The 25,274-nt window shown below is 38.8% G+C and overlaps 2 protein-coding genes across 4 annotated transcripts; both read right to left on the reverse strand.

The window, feature by feature from the left end:
- On the reverse strand, positions 2,106–5,801 carry LOC109823010 (ribulose bisphosphate carboxylase/oxygenase activase 2, chloroplastic-like). Of its 2 annotated transcripts, none has more exons than XM_020389326.1 (7): positions 5,566–5,801; positions 4,952–5,274; positions 4,711–4,816; positions 4,534–4,619; positions 3,207–3,679; positions 2,529–2,810; positions 2,106–2,424 (listed from the first exon to the last, which is right to left on the reverse strand). In XM_020389326.1, the coding sequence occupies exons 1-7, from the start codon at positions 5,608–5,610 to the stop codon at positions 2,309–2,311; spliced, it is 1,431 nt and encodes a 476-aa protein (XP_020244915.1). In that variant the 5' UTR covers positions 5,611–5,801; the 3' UTR covers positions 2,106–2,308. The 2 variants fall into 2 exon arrangements, with proteins under 2 accessions (XP_020244915.1, XP_020244916.1); XM_020389327.1 differs by having other exon boundaries at positions 2,510–2,810; positions 5,566–5,798.
- On the reverse strand, positions 11,489–17,231 carry LOC109820663 (transcription initiation factor IIA large subunit-like). 2 transcript variants are annotated; one of them, XM_020386843.1, is made up of 11 exons: positions 16,931–17,231; positions 16,249–16,422; positions 16,008–16,160; positions 15,790–15,844; positions 15,643–15,701; positions 15,125–15,220; positions 12,998–13,126; positions 12,855–12,915; positions 12,565–12,740; positions 12,392–12,475; positions 11,489–11,687 (listed from the first exon to the last, which is right to left on the reverse strand). In XM_020386843.1, exons 1-11 carry the CDS (start codon positions 17,045–17,047, stop codon positions 11,664–11,666), a joined length of 1,128 nt encoding a protein of 375 aa, XP_020242432.1. In that variant the 5' UTR covers positions 17,048–17,231; the 3' UTR covers positions 11,489–11,663. The 2 variants fall into 2 exon arrangements, with proteins under 2 accessions (XP_020242432.1, XP_020242431.1); XM_020386842.1 differs by having other exon boundaries at positions 15,098–15,220.

Below are 25,274 nucleotides of genomic sequence, written 5' to 3' on the forward strand. Positions count from 1 at the left end.
AATCATAATATCCTTTCATTCAGTTTTGTTGAGGGTTATCTCCTCCGTTAGCTGTTGAAGTATCCTTCTTAACTGCTTCCAACTAAGTTCTTCTAGACCTATCTGTAGTCTTCCTTATCCAAGCTATAATCTTATCACTTCCATGGAGCAAGCTTCGTTGCACATGATCAAATCAACTTATTAACCGGCACTCTCTCATTTTATCCTCGATAGGAGGAATCTCTAACTTCTTACTAATGCACTCAATTTTTATCCTATTCCGTACTGTATATTCACAGGTCCACCGTCACATTCTCATATTTGTTTTGCATGCACAAGAAATCTATCATATGTAACACTATTTTTATCGCCTTTGTGATCGCTGGTCTAGCAACACTGCTCCTAGACCTTCATGGTTGGAGGAGGTCGGACTCACTGTGGAAGGTGCGGAGAAGAAGATTTAGGTAGGTATGCGGTACATCAGCTCTCACCCTTCAAATCATGACATCGATCACTTTGTTAAACTAGATTCCAGATTGGATCATGTGTGGCTCCGTCTTGATTTTGCTGGCTCAGTTGCAAGGTCAGCGACTGCACGGATAAGGTTGCATATTTGTAACCACCACATGCTTTATGTGGTCTTCTGTGGTCTCAGAATATTGTGTATGAATAATTCAGTTATGAGAACGTAAATGAGTTGTCTTTGATTTATGGTGATGGTTACCTGATACTAACTGATATTTGTAATGAATCAGATAGTATTTTGTTTTGGGGACAAGGACTTTAGCCCATTTTATTAAGAGTATAGAGAAGGGTGTGTGGATGGATGGGTGGGTGCCTGGGTGGGGTGTCAATAAATAGATTTTCTTGCACAAAGTGTTGTTAGATAATTGTTATAGCCATTTTAGTGATGAAAGATAATCTCCAATCAATGGCGGACAAGTGTCCCAAATTATGCGTAATCGAGTCACCGCTTCAAGATAACATAAGGCCCAATGCGGTCGACTCGACACACCAACACCCTGTGAGGACGACTCAAAAGGCGTTACGCGTCGACGACTCGAAATGTGTTACGTGCTGACATCTCGAAAAGTGTTACATGTCGACACATGGCTAAGTCGACTGCTTAATCACTCTACTCGACCAACTAATCGGCCGACACCTTGCGAAGACGACTCAAAAGGCGGTACTTCTCAACCACCGGACGAGTAGAAAGACGACGAAATGCCTTGAGCCTCGAGCCCCCTCTCGTGCACTGGCAACCAATCACCTCGCAATAAATGCCATTAAATATATAATGGGCGTCGTCATTCCTCTGCCCCCAATAGTCTTTATGACACATCGGTCCACCTCGACACCGCACACCCCTAAGCACGTCGTATTTAATACCGAGGTGAGCTCTCCTCCACTCGTCGACCGACACTTGTAAAGCAGAGGCTGACGTGACCGTCATCCCATACTTAGCCAAAGTTATCATTCTACCCTTCTACCGTCACTATAAATAGGGATACTATTTTCAATAATAAGGTAAGATCTTTACATCTATCCACTATGCTTAAGAACTACTGCAATTCATTTCACTTCTCTACTCAAGCAAATCACTGACTTGATCGTCGGAGGAACAACCGGGGAACTCAACTCCGCCCTCTTATGATTTGTTGCTTGTGCAGGGAAGAACATCTTACTCCAGAACCAGACATTCGGAGGGTTAGAGGACCTCCGTTAACTTAATCACTCTTTTCATTTGACTGTTCGATATCAGACATCAAGAATAATGATGTTTAACAATTTCATGTACTTGATAGTTATCTTTTGATTGTCTGTCCATTGTGCAGGAGCATATGCTCATTATATCTATACTCCACGTCTTCTTAAGATTTAAGTAGATAACATGTTATTACATTAGATTCACTGAATTTTTAAACAAGATTTTGGGTTATCGCCAAGTTATTTCTCATGAAGAAATCTTGATAGTATTTTGTAATGATAATCCCTATCATTACCTCAACAATAACAAAACCTTCGTCCCAAATTTTTGGGGTCGACTACATAAATCTTGTTCTTTTATTCGGTGCTATATCGGACGCAGTGAGGATTAAAAAAATCAAACATTCTTCTCCAAAATGTGTAGACAAGGCCTCAATAACTATGTTTATTTGACACAAACATGTTTAATAGAGTCCACAATTCATGACAGATAGAGAATATAAAAGAAAAAGGAAACAATTCAAGGTTCAGACACAAGCAGATGCATATAGAAATCCCCCCCTTGCAACAGAAAAATATACCTCCCTCGCCCTCAACCTAACTATAACACTAGACAACAGCCTTAGAACTTGTATGCGCAGCTTCCATCATCGCTCCTGGCCGTCGGATCATAGTTTGCAGCAGATGGATCAGTACAACCTTCAGGAACAGTAATTCTAACATGCTGAGCTGCTTGCCCTGCATTCAAATATATTGACGAAATTTCAAACTGCTTGCCCTGTATTCATCAGTATCTTAAATCTAACAGATTTCAGAGGCAAACCTCAAAGTGAAGTGCTAACCGTAGAAATTCCCAGTCTTAATTGCATCTTCATTGGCCTCTCCAAGTGAAGACTCAGCCAAGTACTTGTCAGCAAGCTGCACCCTCTTCACATTCTCCTGTTCCATGACCAGCATGTTACCGTACTGCAACAGCTTCTCCACGGTCATTTTAGGCTGTTCGAAGGTGGGTGGGCCTTCAAGTGAGTTAACAAGCCTCTTCCCGACCTTTTCAACTCCAATGTCAGAAACCCATTTCCTAACTTCGTCATCGTAAACCCTAGCCCTGAGGGCACCGAAGAAATCTACAGGCAGAGTATACAATGTCAGATCATCAGAAGCGTAATATACATTGGTGACGGGGCTGTTGGGTTCCGCCCCCACTGTATTTATGACGGTAAAGAGCGAGCTTATATACATACGTTCTGATTATCATGTGTTCAAGAGTCTAAGCAATTATTTTTAATTATACAAAACATATATATAATGTTGCATACGTACTGTTTTTTTTAATCTACGTACATTTTTCTGATTTTGTGAAAGAAAGTGTTTCCAATGTGGTCATTGACGTATCGTGAAACTAAATAGATACTTCGAACATTCAATATAAATAAACAAGTATAGCTGAAGTTCAAGAAATGGTACGTCCAAAAAGTATATAACAAGCGTTTTAAAATAAATCATGTGTTATATGGGCTCACCAATAGATTGTCCTGGGAATGTATCGACCAGTTTGACAATGTCTTCGTCAGGAACATTGTCAGCCCTAAAGATACCTTTGCAGACACCAATCCTGTCCTCCCTTGTCGGAGCCCAGTAGAACTTCTCCATACGCCCATCACGGATGAGAGGAGCGTAGAGAGTGGAGAAATCGTTTCCTGTAACAATAATCGGGACGCGGGCATTCTCCTGTTTGTTGTACATCCCGGGGAGCTGGACGTTGGTTGGGTTATCGGCAATGTTCATGAGGGTGGCATTAACCATCTGGTTGTTTACAGTGTACTGGGTGGTGCCTCCCATTCTTCCTGCTCCTGCATCAAGATCATTGATGAAGAGGCAGCACATTTTGCCCTTGGCGATGATATCCGCCGCCTCACGGTATCTTTGCCTGATAAGCTTTGCAGGTTCTCCTGCATTCCCACTCTCAAGTTCTCCAGCGCTCATCATGATAGGGCTGGAAACAGTTTAAAGGTCAGTATCTTCGTACTGGGTCTTTTAGTTGGAAACATTCCATGTTATGAGCTTGCTTTTACCTTGTGTGAATGGTTTCATTGAGCATGAAAAGTTGGGTGTAAAAGGGGAAAAGGTGCAGGTGCAATCAATCACGAGGGTTCTGATACAAATATGGATCGATGCCGGAGAAGCTTGAGATGAAGACGACAACAATAAAAAAGCATTTATCCCAAATTGTTGGGGGTCAGCTACATAAGTCTTATTTTTCCATTTAGTCCCGTGAAAGATTTTTCCTCCACTAAATTAATCATCAGTTTTGCTAACCCATTAACTATAACCATATACTTCTTAAAACTCATTGCTCATCATCATGTATATACTTCTTAGAAGCAAGTGCTCATAGGCCTACCTCTAGTCCTCTTTTCTACATTAATCATGATCTTAGCAAACTTGTTCTAATCGGTGCATTTATTGACCTGTCATTGCACATGATCAATTAACCGTATCAAACGATCATCTCATATACCCTCAAATTAAAGAAGCAGCCTCTAATCTCTACAAATGCACTCATTTTCTGTCCTACGCCGCGGATATCCACTCGTCAATCATAACATTCTCATTTCTGTTGTACTCGTTTTTTTTTTTTTTTTTTTTTTTTTTTTTTCATTTTTTTTTTTTTTTTTTTTTTTTTTTTTTTTGCACATGTTGTTTCTTAGTTGCCTAATCCTTACGCATCATATATAACACATTGTAGGCCTTACAGCATTCCTAATTCTTGAGGGTGGAAGAGCGAAACAACAAGAACTACCATCATAAACAAATTAATTAAGAACTCATCCAAGATAGAGAACTCACTTGATTCCCATCTTACGGAAGACGAGCTCACACTGGAAAGATTTTCCCTGACCTTTGCCTCCCCAAACACCCAAAATAAGGGGAATCTGTTGGTGGAAATGCACAATATAATTTGGTCATCAACGAACATATCCATAGATAAATGAATAAATAAGGGGAATCTGTTGGTGAAAATACCTTGATGTTAGGCAAGTTCATGAAGTTCTTGGTGATGTGAACAACAAGCTTGTCCATGAAAGCAGGAGCGATGTACAAGCCATCCAACGTGTTGTCCATGCCGTACCTTAGAAATAATCATAAACCCACTCCACGTCAATTAAAATCACGCAGGATGCATAAGGGAGAGGCTTAATTTTTCTTTTAATAGTAATAATACAGGAAATAAACTGATTTCACGCATGATATCTCTTTGGCTTACTCGCGAAGGCCTTGGCTGAGGTACTCGTAAGAGCTCATGACGGCCTCATGAGTCCCGTCGCCCGTGGGGGCCTGGAAGAGGGGGTCAACCGTCCCCTTCCCTCTCGTGATGTCCTGCTGGTCGTCGGAGATATCGGTCACCAGCCCACCCCACCGGTCCTGGGCGGTCTGCTTCGACTCGTCGAGGTCGGCGGCCACGACCCTGAAGCTCCCCGGCGCCGAGGCGGCCGCTCTCCCGTGGATGCTCACATTCACCTTCTTCAGGCTGCTCCCGAAGAACGCCGAGGTTGGGACCGCGGCTCCTGGGCTCGAACCGTTGATCAGCTGCACCGTCGACGTACAACATGAAAACTCAGAACAAATATTAAAATAGTTCACAAACGAATCAAATTAAGACGACAATATATAGCAAGGCCTTTTATATATCCCAACGGGTACATGGATACACATGTACTACTACTTCCATTCAGTTACATTAATTAATTAATAATAGCTGTCGTATCCTTCTTAACTGCTTCCAACCAACGGAGTTAGTTCCGACGCGGGGATCTATACATGTCTCTAGCCTCCTCCATTACTAAGTAAACGACTAAAAATTAAGGATCGAAACAATACCGGCACTCTGTTGACGGCCCCGACAGTCGACACGGCGGTGGCCATCTGCGGTGGACGGAGATCGGAGGAGGAGGAAGAAGATCGATGAGGAGGGTGACGCGGTGGAGGAAACGCCTGAGCTGCTGCAAATGAGAGGGGCTTAATGATGGTAGGATTATATAAGGAGAGCTCTCGGTCTGAAGTGTGGCAGCGAAAAGAGCTCACACCGGCTCCTGTGTTGCTGGGGAACCTGTGGTCGGCCTGCGAAAACCCCTGGAGGCCACCCGTTCAGGATCAGGCTGGGTGCCACGTGGATCAATCCTGGACTACTATTTGGGTTTTTAGATAGATGATTGGGTACAAGTTAGTGTTCCGGTAGGCGGAAAGCTCAGGGATGGGGATGAATGGCTCAGATTCCGCGGTTCTTCAGCGCCAGTTAAATTATACAAGGTTGGAGGAAATTTAGAAAGAAAAATAACCGTGTGACATGATTTTTAATTAATTATTAATGGTAAAATGACAATAATTGTTTCTGATGCTTCCGGGTTCATGTTGATGTGATCAGAAATCTAAAACCATGATTTTCGTTATACACGAGTCGGGGTGAGCTACACCGTACAGATGAAATAGTTATAATTCTCAAACTAACCCTCTAAGGACGAATTTTCAAAACCAACATATTTCCAGGTTTAATCCCAAAAAAGACCTGTTTTGAACTTATTTTCAAAAACCGACCCGGTTTCAGCTCTGGCGCTGAAACCGGGTCGGTTTTTGTAAAAAAAATTCCCAACCGTGAAGTTTAGTAAATCTGCTAAACTTCACGAGAGTTCAACTCCCGTGAAATTTCGTAGTTCAAAAAAAATTGAACTATGAAACTTCACGAGAGTTGAACTCCCGTGAAGTTTAGCAGCTTTACTAAACTTCACGAGAGTTCAACTCTCGTGAAGTTTCAGAAGCTTTTTCACAAAAACCGACCTGGTTTCAACGCCAAGGCTAAAACCAGGTCGGTTTTTACAAATAAGTTCAAAATAGATCTTTTTTGGGGATTAAATCTGGAAATAGGGTGGTTTTGAAAATTTGTCCAACCCTCTAAGGCTCTGTTTGGCAAAACTAGCTGAAAGCTGCGAGATTATAGCTGAAAGCTGTTAAGCTAGCTGAAAGCTGTAAAATTATAGCTGAAAGCTGTTAGCTGTGTAGCTAGCTGATTGACTAGAGCTGTTTGGCAAAAGTAGCTGTACAATTAGCTTAAATTTGTTAAATGACTAAAAAAGACATACAATATTATTGATATAAAATTAGAATTATTAGGGGCAAAAACGGAAGAAAAAAATTGACAGCTCCTTCCCAAAGACAAACGCTACTTGAGGTAGCTTTCCAAAAGCTACTTGCAAAAGACACAATCTTCAAAATAATCTCCTCCTATTTTTGGTCAACAAACAGCTCTACTAGCTTATTGACCAAGTCAATAAGACACAAGCTCTTAGATAAGACACTTTTTTTCGTTGCCAAACAGTGCCTAAGTACCCTCGTATGGTATAGGCCAGCCTTTCTATGCACTGCTCTAATAGAATCTTTTACTCGATAACCGCATTCATGACCTATATATAAGAATAATTAGTGAACAAGGACATGGATTCAAGATGCAAGAAACCATTGAAACTCAAAACCAACACCTGAATAATGATTTTCTAATCTTTTTCTCTAAATATTATTAGGAAAAGACATACTCATTAAACATAAGCATCTATTTTGCAAACATATATATGAGCATTTCATGGAGAAAACAATCACAAAAAAAAAAACCTTGAAAGCTAGACATTCGCACTTCGTTGAGGAGAAACTCAAGTACAAGTCAAAGAAAGTTTTCTTTTAGAAACGTAAATATTGATTGATCCAGTCTACCTGTCATTCCAATTCCTATCATTTGTCAGAAATTTTCCTTTTACACCACGTATACTTAATAGTTTATTTAGAACACTTTAGGCAAAATAACCATGATTACTACTATCACATATGCATGGCAACTGATCTAAATTGGGTTTTTGTCACATTCACAGAATTATATCATTTGCATGATAAAAATATTCACTGAATCAGATTTGCATGATAAAAGAAATATATTTCAGGAGGTTATAAGTAACAAATCCAATAGTAAAAAATTCCCAACACCCTTAACTAGATCCAAAGGAAAAAAAAACTCTCAAATCTGAAGTCCTAGGTCCAAACTTAGGGGCTGTTTGGTTGCACATTTTTTGAGAAAACTTTTCTCAAAACATCTGACAATGGTAAATTTGTAAAACTTTTCTCAAAACATCTGACAATGGTAAATTTGTAATTAAAAGTTTTCCAGAGATTTCTGTAAATTGTGTTTGGTTCAACAAAAAATTTACAGAAATATTTTCTATAAAATATCAAAACCTACCAAATTTTACAAAAAGCAATTTCCTCTCAAAATGAGAGGAAATCACCAGAAATCTGACACATACCATATTTAATTAAAAACCTACCAAATCTTGTTATTTTCTATAAAGTTATGAGCTATTTTCTTGTTTTGAACCAAACAAGCAAAGTACAAAAAACAAGAAAATTGGTACTTTTTGATTTCTCAAAACTTTTACTATAATTTTTTTAAGAAATATAAGAAAATCATATTTTAGGTGGAAAATATTTCCTATAATTTCTAGAAATTGAACCAAACACCCCCTTATATTGAATTGAGATCCTCTCCTAATGAATCCTCTCCTAATATCTCCTAATAAGAAGATCTTGGCCTTTGATTTATCAATCAAAGGCCAAGATCTTATCCTTATCTCCCCCCTATTTTTTTGCATGAGGAGATCTTGGTCTTTGATTGATAAATCAAAGGTCAAGATCTCATTAGGAGATATTAGGAACCCTCTCATTAGGAGAGAATCCGGATCCCCTTATATTCAACCATTTAATCATCTCCTAACTGGGCGACAGGCACATTAAAGGTATTTGAATATAGGGCTAATTTCAAATAGATCCTCTGTACTCCCAGTGGATTGTGGATAGACCCCTGAGTGAATCCATTTCTAGACTCGTTTACCTTCAGAGGTCTTTTTGTACGTCAAAAACAAATGTTCTCTTTTCTCTGAGAATAAAAGAGCTAACAAATAGAACTACAGGCTGGGGGGCTATCCGCAATTAACTACCCTTAGATATTTAACTAGCGAAATATTGTGTTTAAATTCAGTTAAGTGAAAAACACAACCAATTCAAATCCTAATTCATAACAACAAAGGATATTTCAATCATTCACATTTATGTGGAAGCAAAGAAACACATTATCCTGGAATCAACCTATAGAATTATAACAAACATTGATTGAAAGAGCCACGTTGATGGAGAACTCTACCCAGCAATCCAGAGGGCTTCGGTTCTCTGGCTTCTGCTTGAGCCACGTATTGAACCAAAAAAAAATTCTTATCCTACCAAACAATGACTTTATTTGCTGAAGCTTCTACAATAATCGAAGCTGACACCATGACTTTTATTTTTATTTTTATTTTTTTTTTTTTTTTTTTTTTTTTTGGTATGAGATATATAATAAATAAATAAAAAAATATTACACAAGTGATGATGACAAGCGGGCAACAAGCTGCGCCGCTAATCCTTTCTGAATTGCAAAACCCAACCTACGAAACACGTACTCAGCGGACCCTGCTGTCGCCACATTCTTATTCATGAATTTTTGTACCCTCCTGAGGAACTCCGCCGCATCAGCTGCAAGGAAACCAAACGTATCGAAAGCGAACGGGATGAAGTTGTGATGGTTGTCCTTGCAAGCTTGATCATGTTTGCCCACCTTTGCCTCTGCTGCTCTATCCGCTGCATACCCAACCTTGAATTCTCCATTACCAAACCCCACCAGCGGAGACACCCCTGTGAGATCAACACAAGCGTGCTTCCCCCCGCTCCAATTGTAGACAAGAATGTCTGCCGGCCTTAGGGTAGATCTAGCCTCTCCAGGAGGAGTGAGAAAGTTAACCGGCGCTTCCTTCTTTGATGGGATCCCTGCTCTTTGGAGGATATCATACAAGACATCTCTGACTAAGTCATGCCTGTACTTGAACCCCGGCTGCTTCTGACAGTGGATGGCATGCTCTCCAAAAGCATCCATCTGCGTTCTACGACAAACTGGGCACATTGTCCCCTCCACGAACAAAGGAACCAACAATCTGTACCTGAGGATGGCCCGGTACTCCCCCGGAGTCATACGCTGCCCTAATCCCTCAATAGGCGTGGCCAACAAGAAATCTTGGGCGTGCTTTGCCCGCAGGCACTCAACAATCGCAACCTGCCTCTCTGAAACGTGCGAGCAAGGACACCACGAAATTTTGCTCCTGCCCTTCCGCCCACTTTGCGTGCGCCGTACGCTATCATCTACGGTTGAAGTGATTTCAATGGACGGTCAGATATGCAGGATTGCGTTGTGCTGAAATTTAATGAAGCCCACACCACTGGATTGGGCTTCCGGTTGGGCTGTGCCGAAGCGTGCATGTTGTTTAGGGGGAGGTTTGCATTAACGGTGATCGACTGTACACAGCCACTAAGGCCCACTTCCCATCAATAGGGAGTTTTTGGTAAAACTGTTGAAATTGGGTCAAGACTGAATCTGATCTAGTTTTGAGTTTATTTTTCATGAGCACAGACTAGCCAGCTCGGACTCGATTCTTCTTAGGCCAAAAAGAGACCATAAGACCAGTTTTGTGTTGGAGCACCACCCCCATTGGCTTACCTCCAAACTAGTTCAGAGTAAAACTGGACCAGGGTTAAACCCGACCCAGTTTTCGACTGATTGCCAGAGTCACCTGCCGATAGTATTAGATAATAGTTAAGTAACTTATAATGGAGATCGGTATTCAGGGAACGCACAGGTTCTAAAGGATAGCATCATAGTTCGACACCGATATCTATGTACAAAATGCATCCTCACCTACTAAGCTTTTGCCGATGCAAAAATGTCAAAATTTGCTTGCCAATAATCAAAGACCACCGTCTCTTTTATTTGCTTCCGACATTTATAGGAAAACGCTTACGTTCATCCATTCAAAGCTCAAACGGTTGCTTCCACTTCTCAACCTCTCATTTTAATGCCACATATCTAGCTGACTTCACGCGCAAGACACGGGACTAACCAAAAGTTTTCTTCTATTATATGTTATAATTTCTCTCCAGGTTTTCTCCGCAACAGTTGTAGCAATGGACAGCAAAATTGTGAGAGATGAACACCAGGAGGCCGAGAAATCTCCGACGAGAAGGCTACAGAGCCGGGCTCCTTCATCCTTGGCCCTCAATCCCAAGACGAACCGGACGTTCGCGTTGGAGAATGGGCCTTGCTCGCACGTTCCGATACCGTTGCTCTCGCCATTATCAGCCACCGGTACCAAAGCCACGATACCTTTGTTGACGCCGTCAACCGTTGAGCCTAAACCGTTGCCTGATGTAGAAGAGAGCTATAGGGTTTCGACGGCGAAAGAGACGCAGTCGGGCACGGGATGGCAGCATCCTGCGCTGCAGCTTCAGCCGAGGTGCAACATCGTGCACAAAGACGCTTCCTCTGTAGTGTAGGTTTGTTCCCTCGTTTGTCCCTCCCGTGGTTTCCCCTCCAGATGATTACTGAGTAGGGGAAGATCCTTTTACTGTTGCAACTCTATTTCAAACTACTGGATTATTCTCAAAAACAAATTTATTTTGGCATGAGGAATCAAAAGAGACAGGAAATATTTAATAAAACAGTAAAGCAATTGCCCGCAACAAAAGATATAGAACAGGAAATATTTAAGTACTGCTCCAACTGAGAAAGCATAATATTACAAGTATAACAAAGCAGCCTAAGGGTTGTTGAGAAATACAACATTGCCTAAACACACGTACTACTGAAATAGGCGCATCTGATACCTCGCCTAAAATGTTACAAGGGGAAAATTCCTGCCTCAGGCCATCCAATTGATAATTAAAATTTGCTTTGTACAACATGTCCGAGGTAGCAACACCTCTGCTCCCCAACTCAGAGCAGTAAAATCTACTCCGACAAGCAGCAGCCTGTCGAACATCACTTCACTATCTAAGAAGACGGCTGCTTCATAGAAAAATTAGAATTCGAACTCCCCATTAGCCTGCAACAAATGTTGCCAGATTAGTTCCACCATAAGAGCATGACCTGAACATACGCATTTTAAAGCCTCTGTTTATGGGATAAGCCAATCAAAGCTTTTGAAGGGAGATCATCACAGAGTTGAATATCAAGAGATGTGTAAACTATAAACATATTCCGCAAGAAGACTACATAAGAAATGATGGTCGTGAGGGAGAAACTGCCACATGACGAAAAGTTCAGATGCCCGAGTGCTGTCCTAGTCCAGGTACACTTTTAATTTGAGATGGAATCCATTATTTTCTTTCGTAAAAACATTATAACAATCGGTTCAGTGTTTTGCTAGCTTTTGCCACTTTACTTATCATTTCTTTAACCCTGCTGCATATCAAATGAAAATAGAAACACAACTGCAATATTAGCTGCAGTAGTACCGATTTCAAACCAAACAGATGTGTACAGACGTAAGGTATGATCGTTTTGGGATTAGTTTCCTCAGCCCCTAACTAAAACAAAAGGATAGCCGAAAACGATAGGTTAGAAATGTATTTGTGCAAGGAACATTTTTTTTTCTTACAATGTCTGTGCGTGTGTGTATGTGTTTGTGTTCTGTGTTTTCTAGAAAGAATTTTTCTACAAATTGTTAAGAGAATACATATACATAGGCATGCTCATCTAATTTTCAAGAAAAAGTCACTGATTCATAGATCACAACCATAAGCATACCTTATTGAAAAGGACATCACGGCTGTTCAGATGCATTATCCCATCCTTGAGGGTACATTTCCATCTGTTTTTTGTTCTTGACACCTGTTACCATTAAGATTTGAGGGTATCAGTAAGATATACGGAACACCTTATATTAAAATGACATCCCTTGTGAAGAAGACAGAAATTACCTTGTCAAACTGTGCTAAAACTAAATGTTGTATCTGTGGTTCTTCCTCGCCTTGCTCGAGATCATCTAGGTCCTCGTCGTCGTCGTCATCTTCATTTAGGGGAGGTTCATCATCATCGGCAGCTTCACCTTTGGATGGCTTTGGTGTGCCAACAGAGGGGGTTGGAGCTCTTAGTTCTACGAGGACAATGGAGGAAAACCCAAAGATTCAGCATGTTAGTAAACCTCCAAAACAGTATTTACTAAAATGTAAAAGTCAATTTTCGACAGGCAAGTTGATCAAAAAATTACCATGGTCGGCCGGTGTGTTGCTATTGTAGTCTTCACTGGCAACTCCTTGGAAAGGGAACAACTTCAAAGAGAGAAAATCCATGTACAATAAGTAATATAAGAAAAAGACCGTAAACATAAGATTGTTAGTGTTGGTCAAATACCTCGTCATATTCATCCTGATTTCCATCCTGTTGAGGAAGCAATAAACTCGCTCTTGCTTCTTTGCAGAGTGTCTCATTTAGTACAGCATCTTTGCTAAAACGAGCTGATAAATTTTTGAACTGGCTTCCCTGAAACCAAAAATAGAATCATAAGTCTCAGAGGACAACATTATAATAGTAAGATTCCTTTTAGTCATCATACAATGCTTTTACTTTCAGATGGGCTCTTCAGAAAATTCTAGATGAGCTCCTCTAGGAGTCATTTAATGCCAACAAAAATTATAGATGGAAAGTAGTAATATGAGCTGCATAAACTAATTCGCCATAAATTTTGGTAGGTTGTAAGCCAATCTCAAAAAGCAAGTACCCAGCCAACCTACATCTAATAATTCTCTTTCCAAGCTACCTTGTGGAGTAGACAATAGGGAAATATATATTGCATTCTTTTAAATTTATTGCTAGTCAAGTCAATTTTGTAAATAAATATTCATGTAGCATCGCAACACATCTTATACTTCATACCAATGTCCAGCAAACTAAACAAGACATCTTTCTCCATCAGCAACCATGAAAATTGATTTATAACATTCATCACACCTATGTTAGGCATTTATGAACCCAATGGAAATACTTGAAAAACATGTTCCTTTATTACATGAAATTCTCTGCTTAAAAACAAAAGGTAGAAGCTACTGTATCTGCTATCTCGTCAGCTTTCAGAAGTGAATCATGTAGCATGACAATTTTGACATATTACCAGCACTTTTTCAAATGTCTGTACTTACAGAACAAGAAATGATAGATGCCAACTTTAGCTGAAATAGCTCAAACTAAAATTACACATCCTCTGTGAGTGCTAGTGTGTCTCTGGAGATAGCTCAAAATTAATAAAGGAAAAGCAGAGGCCAAGTTCAGGTGAAATGGTTATAAATGAAACTATACCCATTGTTTTAAATATCCCGACATGGCCTGATATACCCTTTTACAGGGCTTGCCAGTTGCCGCAGCCGATATGGTCTCTAAATATCCTTTACCGTTTTTTGGCTATTTTGGGCGATATATCCCCCTGGCTATTTTAGGCTTGTCACAAAACAATACACCGCATTTGGCAATTTTTGGGCGAGAAATTATGACTTTCCCATTATATCAAATGACATTATGGCCTAAAAAAACAGAAATGTTGCAACGTTAATTTGTACTTTTGTTTGTTTTACAAGGTTGATAATTATCCTAAACATATATTGTTTACATTTTGTATGCTTATATTTCATTAAGCATGTTGAGATTACATTTTAGTGCATTACACTATATATGCAAACATCTGTTATAGCATTCCGATATTTACTACATATCCTCAACATTTCCTCAATATTTGTAATCCGATATGAATTTTAGCCATAATTTTAGCCATCCGATATTTCCCCAATATCTGATATTTAAAACCTTGACTATACCTAAAAGAGGTTATAGTCTAGCCATGGACTTTGTCACCAAGAGAACAAAAGACAGTTTACAGCTTATAGCAAATTTGGAAGTCAGGATGGAGGGGCTAACTTCAACATCATTTAACTAACATACACTAAGTTTGATTATTGCAAAACTAAGGAGCTGGATTTTCGATATTACTATTACAGCACGAATGCCTATCACAGGAAGGAAATGAGGGGGGGAGTGAGGATGTGAGAAGTCTACATAGGTAAGAGAAATTTATGCAGTATGTATCAGACATCCGATATTGATGGTGGTGATTCTATTTATTTATCCACTGATGACACCAGAATAAGGCCTATGGATAATCAAATTTTCTTCAAGAAGTTTATAATGGCAATCTCATAGTTAAGGGAAATGGCAATCTCATAGTTAAGGGAAATGGCATCTTGCACGAATGTAATGGCATCTTGCACGAATGTAAACAAGAGGATTGTGTAATGACATCTTGCACGAATGTAAACAAAAAACAATATTACAAACATGCACTAACATAAGTAGACAGTGACATACAACATAAATTTTAAGAGTGGGAGGGATGTACAGATGCAGAAAGCATAAGTTAAAGATTTTTTTTTTTTAAATTGAAAAGCATATGTTCAAATTAAGCACCTCAGGAAGTAAAAATTCAATTCTCACATCTCCACTTCCATCTTGCTGTGGCATCTGGCTGCCAGATGTTACAGGAGGAGCATAAGCATCTCGTTTGCGCTTCCCTTGAGCAGTGAAAAAATCCTAGACATAAAACACGTCAGAACCATTGCATGCTTTACTTAAAATGTTTCTTATCATATGACAATATAGTTCCAAATTACAAGAAACTGGCATACAGTGCATCAAGAAAAGAAAATAATGCCACTTCAGAAATTTAACAGTAGGATCTAATTTTCTAATGATGATTTGAAATACATCATAGAAATTAAAACTAAATGACTGAAAACACTTAACTATTTTACTTGATCTTACAGTTGAATCCCTGGTTAACAAATAAGGATCATCCAAACAGTTTTCTATATAAATCCTGAGGCCTATCTAAAGTGGTAAAGGTTTGGAGTTGTGTTGCTGCAATCTTAGGTACAAAAAGATTAATATGTAACAAAGAAAGAAAGCATAAAAATATTAAAACAGAGATCCAATAGTTCAAATAAGTATTATACCTGAGTCATCGACTGATGAGGAGCTCCTCTATCCACCTCAGCACGACCTTCGTCATAAGCTAAAAAACAAAAGAACAAAGAAAGTCAAGCAATGCTTCACAAATAGCAGCCTTAAAAGTTAAAAACCATAACTTTCGCTTCACATACCAACATTAACATCCACACCCAAGGGTCGATGACTCATCCACGGTGAAGGCGATTGCTGTATAACAAAGGACAAGGTAAAAACAACCCAGTTTTACAAACACTGTCTACCATTCAGGCATGCACCCAATTCAAATTACACAAATTGGTTCATCCAAATTCTCATTAAAAATGTACTGCTCTCAAAACACAACTATGACATAAAGAGTAACAAATTATACCATGTAAGGACTATTTCTCCCACTTTTTACATCGGTGCCATTCCTGACATCACTGAGTGGGCTCGGGGCGTAATCTGATGGACCTGTAGGGATGTTATACATTCCATCACCTGTTCCAGGCAATGGAGTGGGAGTTGGGGTCTGCAATGGAGTCTGCAACCAATGTAAAGAAATAAGTACGCAGCTACAGTTTACGGATGATTCAACTACAAAGGACATTTCCCTAAAAAATGGAGCTCACCGGTGGAAACAGCATATCGGCTGTTGGAGTCTCATACTCCTCGATGGGGCCTTCATATGGAACATTTAAATCATGAACTGGGGTGACTTGTCCAGGTGCAACTTGCTTGGGAACAGAAGGTCTTTCTATATTGCCTGATATTGCCCCATATTGCAGCATCTTCATCTCCCATAACTAAAATACAAGACATCGACAGTCGATAATTTATTAAAAAACACAAAAAACAATATTCTTGAGAAAAAATCATTCATAAGTAATCCAACTCCTAGATCCCAACATCAAAATGGTCTCAAACTAGAAAAATCTAAAAATTTTAGAAGAATCACTCATTCAATTTGCACAAATAGATCCTCTAATCATATTGAAAAATTCATCAAACCTCATTTAGAACAGTGAACACCCTTCAACTACGTCAGCTTCCAAAAGTAAATACATAAACAAGCTATTTCAATAGCTCCATTACAAACTTATTAGCTGAAAATAGAACCTTTTTAGCTTAGTTTCCAGAAAAACGACAATTCAACAAGAATAACAAGCCAAACTTTCTAAAACACAATTCCAATTAATCCCCCATCGGATGTATTAACCGCTCAATGTAAAATCAAAACTTTCCCAAAAAAAAAAAACACTAACAAGCCCTAAAACCCAACACTCCTAGGAGAAAAGGTTAATGAAAAATTACCGCTTGGAGCTCGCTGAGAACAGCCTCCCCGGCGCCGGAGTTTATGAACTCGTCTCGTACCTTTCCGACGACGTCATCGATGACTTGGATGTAGACGGTGGAGACACTGCTCGACATTTCCAGGGATCCGTAGCTCCTTTGAGAGAGAAACACCAGAAGAATCTCTCTCCGGCGTCAAAATGGAAGCTTACTCGAGATTTAGAAAGATCGGGGACGCGATCGTTGGGGATTCTAGGGTTTTGAGTTCGACGACGAGAGAGAGAGAGAGAGGAGAGAGCGAGCAGCGGACGAGAGAGCTGTAATTAAACGAAGAATATAAATAGGTTTGGTTCCGCGAGATGGTGTGATGACACGTAACGACATCCAGTTGAGTCGAGGGAGAGGGGGCCCACGACTGGAGCATGCGGCCCAATCAGATTTGGGGCATCACTGGGTCGCATCTAGGATCAGTTCACACGAGCTTTGCTACCGTGGTCCAAAATATAGGATCAATAGAAGCGACATATCTAGGATCAGTTCAAACGAGCTTTGCTACAATGGTCCAAAATATGGGATCAACAGATAGGACATATGAGGTGTTCTCCTCCTATTGCATAAGGTAGCCAACTCATTATGCAATAGGAGGGGAACACCTCAAATATCCCTCATGTTGATCACATATTTTGGGTCCTTGGAGAATTTTTCCCTATTTTAAAGCATTTCAAGAACCAAAAGAAGAAGAAAATCACGTTACCATGATATTTATATGTGGTTCCCTTCTTTTTTATTAAAAGGATAGATTAACATGCTTTATATATATAATTTCAAAAAAAAAAGTAATAGGCCATTCAACAATTCAAGGTGTCAGTGATCGCTTATTACAAAATTTTAATAGGCCAGGCCTACTATTAAAAACAAAAGAGTGCGCGGCTTTAGGTAGGATCAGGCCCATTTTATCTTTTGGTTGGATCTCATTGAAGGGCCTAAGTTTTTAGCCCATTACCTGCAAATGTCTCTACCTATCATATCTATGTAGTTTTATCATAAAGAGCCTGCTTGGCGACTTGACAAAGAGGCTTCTAACTTATAATCCATTCTGACATGTTTGGCAATATTTTGTCTTATAAATCCAAATAATAATAATAATAATAAGTCGGGGTAGACTAGCTTAGTCTTTGGTGGCTTATAAGCCAAGTAGTTTGACCAAGTAAAAAAGCACTACACCCCCTTAGCACTTGAGAAATTTCCAAATTTCTTTTTCAATATGGTCAACCTTGTTTTAGCATTTTGAAAACAAAGATGGATTATAAGATACTCATTTTTAGACACTCTACTGTAGGAAAAAAATTATAATCCACTAAATTTACGAAACACTTTGGATTATGTCTGCTTGACTTATAAGCTATTTGCGGATTATAACCCAAATTACCAAACAAGTTCAAATTTTTGATGTCAAGGCGCGGTCGCCTTGTTGCACTTCCATCACGAAATTTATGCTCTGTTATTTACTTCGTTAAGTAGTGCTAAACAAACTTTTCTTCAAGAATTACTCTCTCATAGATTATACTACAAGAAAGAAATATGTGAGCCACATTGATAAGTAATTAATTCTAAAGATAAAATTGATGAGAATAGGCCACTTAAAGTAGTTTAGAAATAGTAATCTAGTCTTCACTAGACTTCTTCGCTCTAGATATTTATCTCCTAAAACTATTGGGTTTACTCCTGTATATAGCTACAGTATCATTCTTTTTTCTGAAACCCCCCTCCCTTCCCTTCCCTTCCCTTTTTTATTTATTCACACCGATTTTAGGCCTTCTAGAGTATTCATCTGCATAGAAACAATCAAGTTGTGGACACCATCGATTTTACTAGTTGACAGCATGATGTTAGATTTTTTTGGTTAAAATCGCTTTTCAAAAATGAGTTTTCAAACTATGTATTTATTAACTATTAGTATTTTTTAGAAATCCTTAATAGCGTAGTAGAAAGTTAAAAGTTTTGATGATTCAAAAAGTCCTGTATTCAAGGCTTGCCGTTGGCAAGCCAGGAATTATTTTTATTCAATTAATCTCTCATAAGTTCTAGTGAGTCGTAGGCCAATGAGCGAGGATCGGGACTAATCGGACTGAGACGCTAAGTGGCATTTTGTAAGGCACACTTTGCAGTTCGCACGAAGGCATCGGGGCTAGGTAACGCCACGTTGGCTGCCTCCCAGCATGCATGCGGGTTGTTTAGTTACATGTATTTTGGATTGAAGAGTTACCAAAATATAGGGTCAAAAAAAAGGTGATAACGTTGAACAACAATGTGAACGGCTCCAACTTTAAAGAAAAAAAAAAGGGAAACATTATGTGGCCGCTTGTTTCCACACTTTGCTGGGTTTTGCATTAAAAAATGAGACCTACAAGTTTAAAATCCTATATTTTGATGACATATAATCATTCCACAAATTTAGGATTGTCACATAATTAGATGGTTGCATCAAATGTAATTTACTAAAATTATATATACTGCCTTGATCGTATTTGAGAGTTTAGTCACGTATCCTCAGTAAAATTCATATGCAATCAAATAAAATTTAGTTGCATTTTATCCCTCAAAACAAAATCTCTCCGTTATCCATCACCAACAAATAAAGATTTTAAAATATAGGTTTTTCAGAACCCATTATATGGATTATTAATTAGATGCAATTAAAGAACCAAACAACCTCTAACTATACTACAAGAAATGTATTATTACTCTTGTGCAGGGGAAGTGGGGCCCACAATAATTATGGATATTGGAATAATAGGACATTTAGGCCACGCTTCGTTCAAGGGAGCAATCGATTAATGGAATGCATGAAGCTATCAACGAGCACTGAGCTCGCACGTGGTGCGCTAATTATTCAGAGCATGGGCCCACTACTTCGGCCCTTATCTCCAATTTCAGACTGAGCATATCACGATGTCTAAGTACTAGCTAACGCTCGCACACGGCCCCCCTTCCACGTCGATTCGTCATCGAATGATGGGACCCAACACTCTGAGGGGTAGACGGCGAGATGCGCCTCATTTGAGCATGCCTAGTCAGAAGGTTCAAAATTGAAGGAGATAAACTACGACAGGAATAAATATAGATCATATAGTAGACAATCACTTCTTTTAGTCTCCATCATTAATTATTTAGTAAACATCTAGTGATATATTCTACGTCTAACACTTACTATATCACGCGTATCGCACTTGTTGATGGTTGATATGATCACACAGATCGATAGTTAGATCCAGGATAGGATCGGTTCGATAAAGTAGAGGGGAGATCGTCTTCTTCTTTGACTTTATGTCTAGTTTTTGAATTGGGGAGCTGATAAATCTGCACACGTGGAAACTCGTGAGAGGACGGGGTTTGGCTCCCCCGTTGTACCTCCGACGATCAAGTTAGTTGATAAACTTGAGCGGGAATAGAACTTAGGGTTATGTGAAAATCGCCCTCGTAAAAGGTGAATAATACCTCTATATATATGGTGGGAGAATGATAGACTTGGCACTCTGGCCGAGTACAGAGAAGTGATGACAAGGTATGGACTGGTGGCTGCGTCAGCACCCGCTTTACAGTTGTCGGCTGGCGACTGGGGGAGAGATCGCTTCAGCATTGGAGAGATCGTCTTAGCATCGAATGGAGAACGATCTGGCAGCATGGCAAAGCCCAGGTGATATGATAAGTCATGATGACAATTTGGGCTAGGGTCATGATGGGACCTAACCAATGTTGACCGTAGTGTTGACACGTAATCAGAGGGATCCCGAGGCAGATATTATCCTCCACTTTGGCCGAGAAATAATGCCCATTCAGTCGTCCTTGTAAGGTATTGTATAAAAGGTCGAGTAGGTTCTAGGCGAGTTGACTTCGACAAGAGGGTTGACTGATCCCGCCTCTCGAGTCGCCATAAAAAACAATGACTTCGGTCAAGTTGGGCCTCTATTGGGCTTGGGCCACCAAGCTAGTTGGGGCCTTGTATGTGGAAATACAACCCCCCATTGTTCGGTGAGGAGTTGTATTTTGATGACTGAGAATACCATAACAGCACTCGTTTCTAATTTACACTAAAAAATCATTATCTATATCCTGTATATCGCACTCGTTTTTAATTTACACTAAAAACTCATTATCATCTACTAGATAATTAATGATTGTGATTTAGTAATGATCAATCAGCTACTTTTTTTTTTACACCGGACAAGATCAGTATCCAGCGGGAGGACGCCATTTATGGAAACGTATAGCCTCACCCTTGTGCACAAGCTTTCATGAAGCTATCTGCCTACCCCCAAGTCCACTCTGACCTCATAGGGGATTGTTAGTCCACGATAGCATTTGACTTAAGTACCTCCGTCATCCTCCACATTTGGCTCACTACATTTGTAGATATAAATATACCCCCCTTTCTTTCTCTGGATACTCGAGAAAATCTAGACCGTACATGATGCGACCAACTTCTCTTGGAAGATATTAAATAGGAAAAATTTGCAAAATAGACCTATTGTGCTAAATATTTAGCAAAACAGACCGTTTTGCTAAATATTTAGCAACATAGACCTCTTTTAACGAAGAAGCCAAAAAGAGGTCGATTTTGCTAAACAGACCATTCGAAACATATGGGACTAGTATAGTCCCGTATGAATTAATTCCCCATTAAATCATACGGGACTACTAGTCACGTATGTTTCGAATGGTCTGTTTTGCAAAACCGACCTCTTTTTGGTCAGACCAAAGAGGTCTATTTTGCTAAATATTTAGCAAAACGGTCTGTTTTGCTAAATATTTAACAAAAATAGGTCTATTTTGCAAATTTCTTCTATTAAATAGGGCGGTTCCCGGATTAAAAAAAAATTTTAAAATTTAAAAATTAAAAATCCTATCCTTAGTAGTAGTTTGAGCAAATAGGAGCTGTTAATATCTGGATACAATGTCTAGTTAAGTCACCCTAAGGACACCAAAGCCTGGGTGAAGAGATTAGACCTTAGTTTGTTGGCAGCTTAATTGTTCTATTTTTCAACAGACGAAAGCTACGGAGAATCATTCCAAAGTTGAAATTTGCATAGCCTCCATGACTAAACCACCTCATTTGCTAATTAAAGTCAGTCGGCTATAGTACCGTCTCATCCTAACAAAAGTTCAAAAAAAAATTTAACTTTCATCTAAACAACTTTAAATTCATGGAAAATGACATGTATAATGTATGTAGTCAAATATTCATTTTAATAATTAAGATCAAACTCCACTTCAGTTCTGTAAGCAGCAGTCCTTCCCCCATGGGCCATGCATCCCTCACATCTTGAAAAAAAAAAAATTGCTGAAAGTTTTGCAGGAAAACAAAGTATCTGAATCAGAAATCTCAAAATAATATTTATAACTAGAAAAATGCCTTGGGCACCAAAAAACATTGGACCCTACGTGAGACAGGTGAGGTGTCGGCTCCCTGTCCCATGATGCACTGTTCATAAATAGTGCATCATGGGACAGGGAGCCGACACCTCACCTGTCCCACGTAGGGTCCCATGTTTTTTGAGTCCTGTAGCTCCACCCAAAACTGCGTTTATTTTCACAAGCATACACAGGATAACATATACCTAAAATATACACACATGCGGAAGAAAACAAGCGAAAAATGCCTTAGGGACCCAAAAACATGAGACCCTACATGAGACATGTGAGGTGTCGGCTCCCTGTCCCATGATGCACTGTTCATAAATAGTGCATCATGGGACAGGGAGCCGACACCTCACCTGTCCCACGTAGGGTCCCATGTTTTTTGAGTCCTGTAGCTCCACCCAAAACTGCGTTTATTTTCACAAGCATACACAGGATAACATATACCTAAAATATACACACATGCGGAAGAAAACAAGCATTAACAGTAACAAACTCGTACACAGGGAAGCTTCTTCTGCGAGGAACTTACCACTAAGGTTCAACTGAACAATTTGAACAGATAACCCAATTATACCGAAGGATTTTTCTTATAACCCGACATAACTTTTTTTCTGAAGTTAGTTATTTAATAATTAATACTTGTATAATAATAATTTAGACCAAACTCATCCTCTCATGAGGCGATTAACACAAATATCATGAACGCAACTGAACAGAAATATGAGGGAATTAATTAACACTGGCAGTTCAGAATTTGCATATTAGCATGTTTAAATGAAGAGGGTAACACATACATGGAATTCTTTGCATTCGTTTGTAGTATATAATTAATATATATACTTAAGGCAGGCTGCTGAAAATATTAACAGTGGTATTGATCAAAATCTTATACACTACTTAGCACTTAGAAATATGTAGTGACTAATTCTGTGAGAGTGAAAACTATTAAGATATTTTTTTTTAGTCCAAGCCCAAAATGTTAAATACTGCATTCAACATCAAGTTTTATTAGATGGACATTCTAGGCTTGATAACATACACGTGTCTTGACAACTGAAATAGATGGGCATCATGTACAAATGAGGAACCTTTGTAGCAAAATTCATGACTTCAAAAAACATGATTTTGAGGGAATAAATGAAACTCCAAGAATGAAAAATATGAGGAAACTAGCTACAAACAATTAACGCCATGGTCGAAAATAGACCGACTAAGTCAATATTTCTAAAGACCAAATCGACTCAAAAGAACAGATCTTATCTGAGTTCTGAGTGCAAACATATTTAAACATTTATATACCAATTGACTATCCAGACACCAAGACAAATACTTATGAAAATCTAAACCTTCATATATATCCAAAAAAAATAGCTCCGTTCACTTCAGAAATTGATCAACACTAATCAATTAGCAATCCATACCGATTAATAGTAATTAAGGATTCAAATACATTAACTGCATATATAGTTTTCCTGTTATGTAGGGGTCATACTATAAAGTAATATATACATCAGAAGTGCGCACCTAAGGTTCTTCAGATATAAACTATATATGACACTAGCATGCAATTTGTTTTACTGTTGCATTTTCGTTTCAGAAAGTAGATACGCATGAAATATATGGGCTGAACATCTGTAAAGACCACTAAAGACAGTAGGCTCAAATAGTTCAGAAATTGGAAATCAAGGAAATTTCATGCGCATATTAAAAGATCAATCCATGTTCACCAAATATAAATTGTCAAAAGTGTCATAAATGACACAGATAAAGCCTCCAGTACTTAAGGGGACAGGGATAGATATTATATAATGTCAAGAGTCAGTAATACTATGACATCAAATTTCTAATGAGTTCAATCTTAATTAACCGTGATACAAAATTGTAAATGACATAAAATGTCAGCTACGACAATTATGGAAAAGTAGAATACAGGCATTAAATCTAACATACAACTAAATCCAGTAATGCACTAAAAAAATAAACTAGAGAAAAACAAGCTATATATCAGACAAAACCAAAACTATGAGAGTTGATGAGAGGGACAGTAGTCATGCTTGACCTCCCGAAACCTTATCCTGTTCAATGAATAGTCAGAATGAATGCCAAGTAGTTGTCTGTCGAAATTAATTAGCAGTATATTAATAAGTATATATGCAGTTATGTGGAAAAGACTAAGAACAGTGGGTCAAGCTGGCTGATCAATTAACCTGCATATATATATAAACATGCTAGACCAAAACTTGGCCATCTTGACCGATTTATATATCAACGTTACAAACTTCTAACTGATATCTTCCACATAAATTTTCTATGTCCACAAACAAAGTCATGCACAGAAACTTTTCGAAGGAAAAAAATCATTAACAAAATTAACAACTCCAAAATACTGATTAATTGGCTCATGACTAACCGATAGCCTGTATTTGTGGCTCAACATATTGTTGTGGTTGCTTGAGTTCATCTATCAGAAACCTAAAATATTTACATCGTCATAATGTGAGATCATTGACAATACATATTGGTACGTGTAACCGAAGCATACGAGATAAGTATTTAACATATATAAATTTGCTATGATAATGTCAGACTCGTGTGATGACTATTACTACTGATCAATGCTTTTAGCATCGTAGATATCTAGAAACTTCGAAGAAATCATTTGGGGATGATTGTAAGCATGTCAAACATTCAACAACTTCACCCCAACAACTGAACTAATTAGGAGGGAAGGATACATGATACCTAGACCAACAACCCAAATTCCTAACAAACACCAAGTAATTTCCTCAAGAAACCAAATCCTTTACCAAACGCTGTTGACAATAACTCGCAGTACAATCATCTGCAAGTGGCATGTAAAACAAAGGATATATACAAATCTTATCCATTGCACCTAAACATTTATCAATTCAATCAACACTAAAGTACTCATGAACCCATCATT

This window comes from Asparagus officinalis, chromosome 8 (genome assembly GCF_001876935.1).
Source record: "Asparagus officinalis chromosome 8, Aspof.V1, whole genome shotgun sequence".
Classification (NCBI taxonomy): Eukaryota; Viridiplantae; Streptophyta; class Magnoliopsida; order Asparagales; family Asparagaceae; genus Asparagus; species Asparagus officinalis.

Bases quoted from the DNA above. Each gene is read 5' to 3' on its own strand.
- LOC109820663 (XM_020386842.1), bottom strand. From the start codon at position 17,047: ATGTCGAGCAGTGTCTCCACCGTCTACATCCAAGTCATCGATGACGTC. The intron at 16,161-16,248 runs GTGAGCTCCATT...CATTGGTTGCAG, and splicing joins CCGATATGCTGTTTCCACCG to ACTCCATTGCAGACCCCAAC. The intron at 12,741-12,854 runs GTAATTTTTTGA...TTGTCCTCGTAG, and splicing joins CAACACACCGGCCGACCATG to AACTAAGAGCTCCAACCCCC.
- LOC109823010 (XM_020389326.1), bottom strand. From the start codon at position 5,610: ATGGCCACCGCCGTGTCGACTGTCGGGGCCGTCAACAGAGTGCCG. The intron at 4,620-4,710 runs GTATTTTCACCA...TTCCACCAACAG, and splicing joins TGAACTTGCCTAACATCAAG to ATTCCCCTTATTTTGGGTGT. The intron at 3,680-4,533 runs GTGAGTTCTCTA...AACTGTTTCCAG, and splicing joins TTCCGTAAGATGGGAATCAA to CCCTATCATGATGAGCGCTG.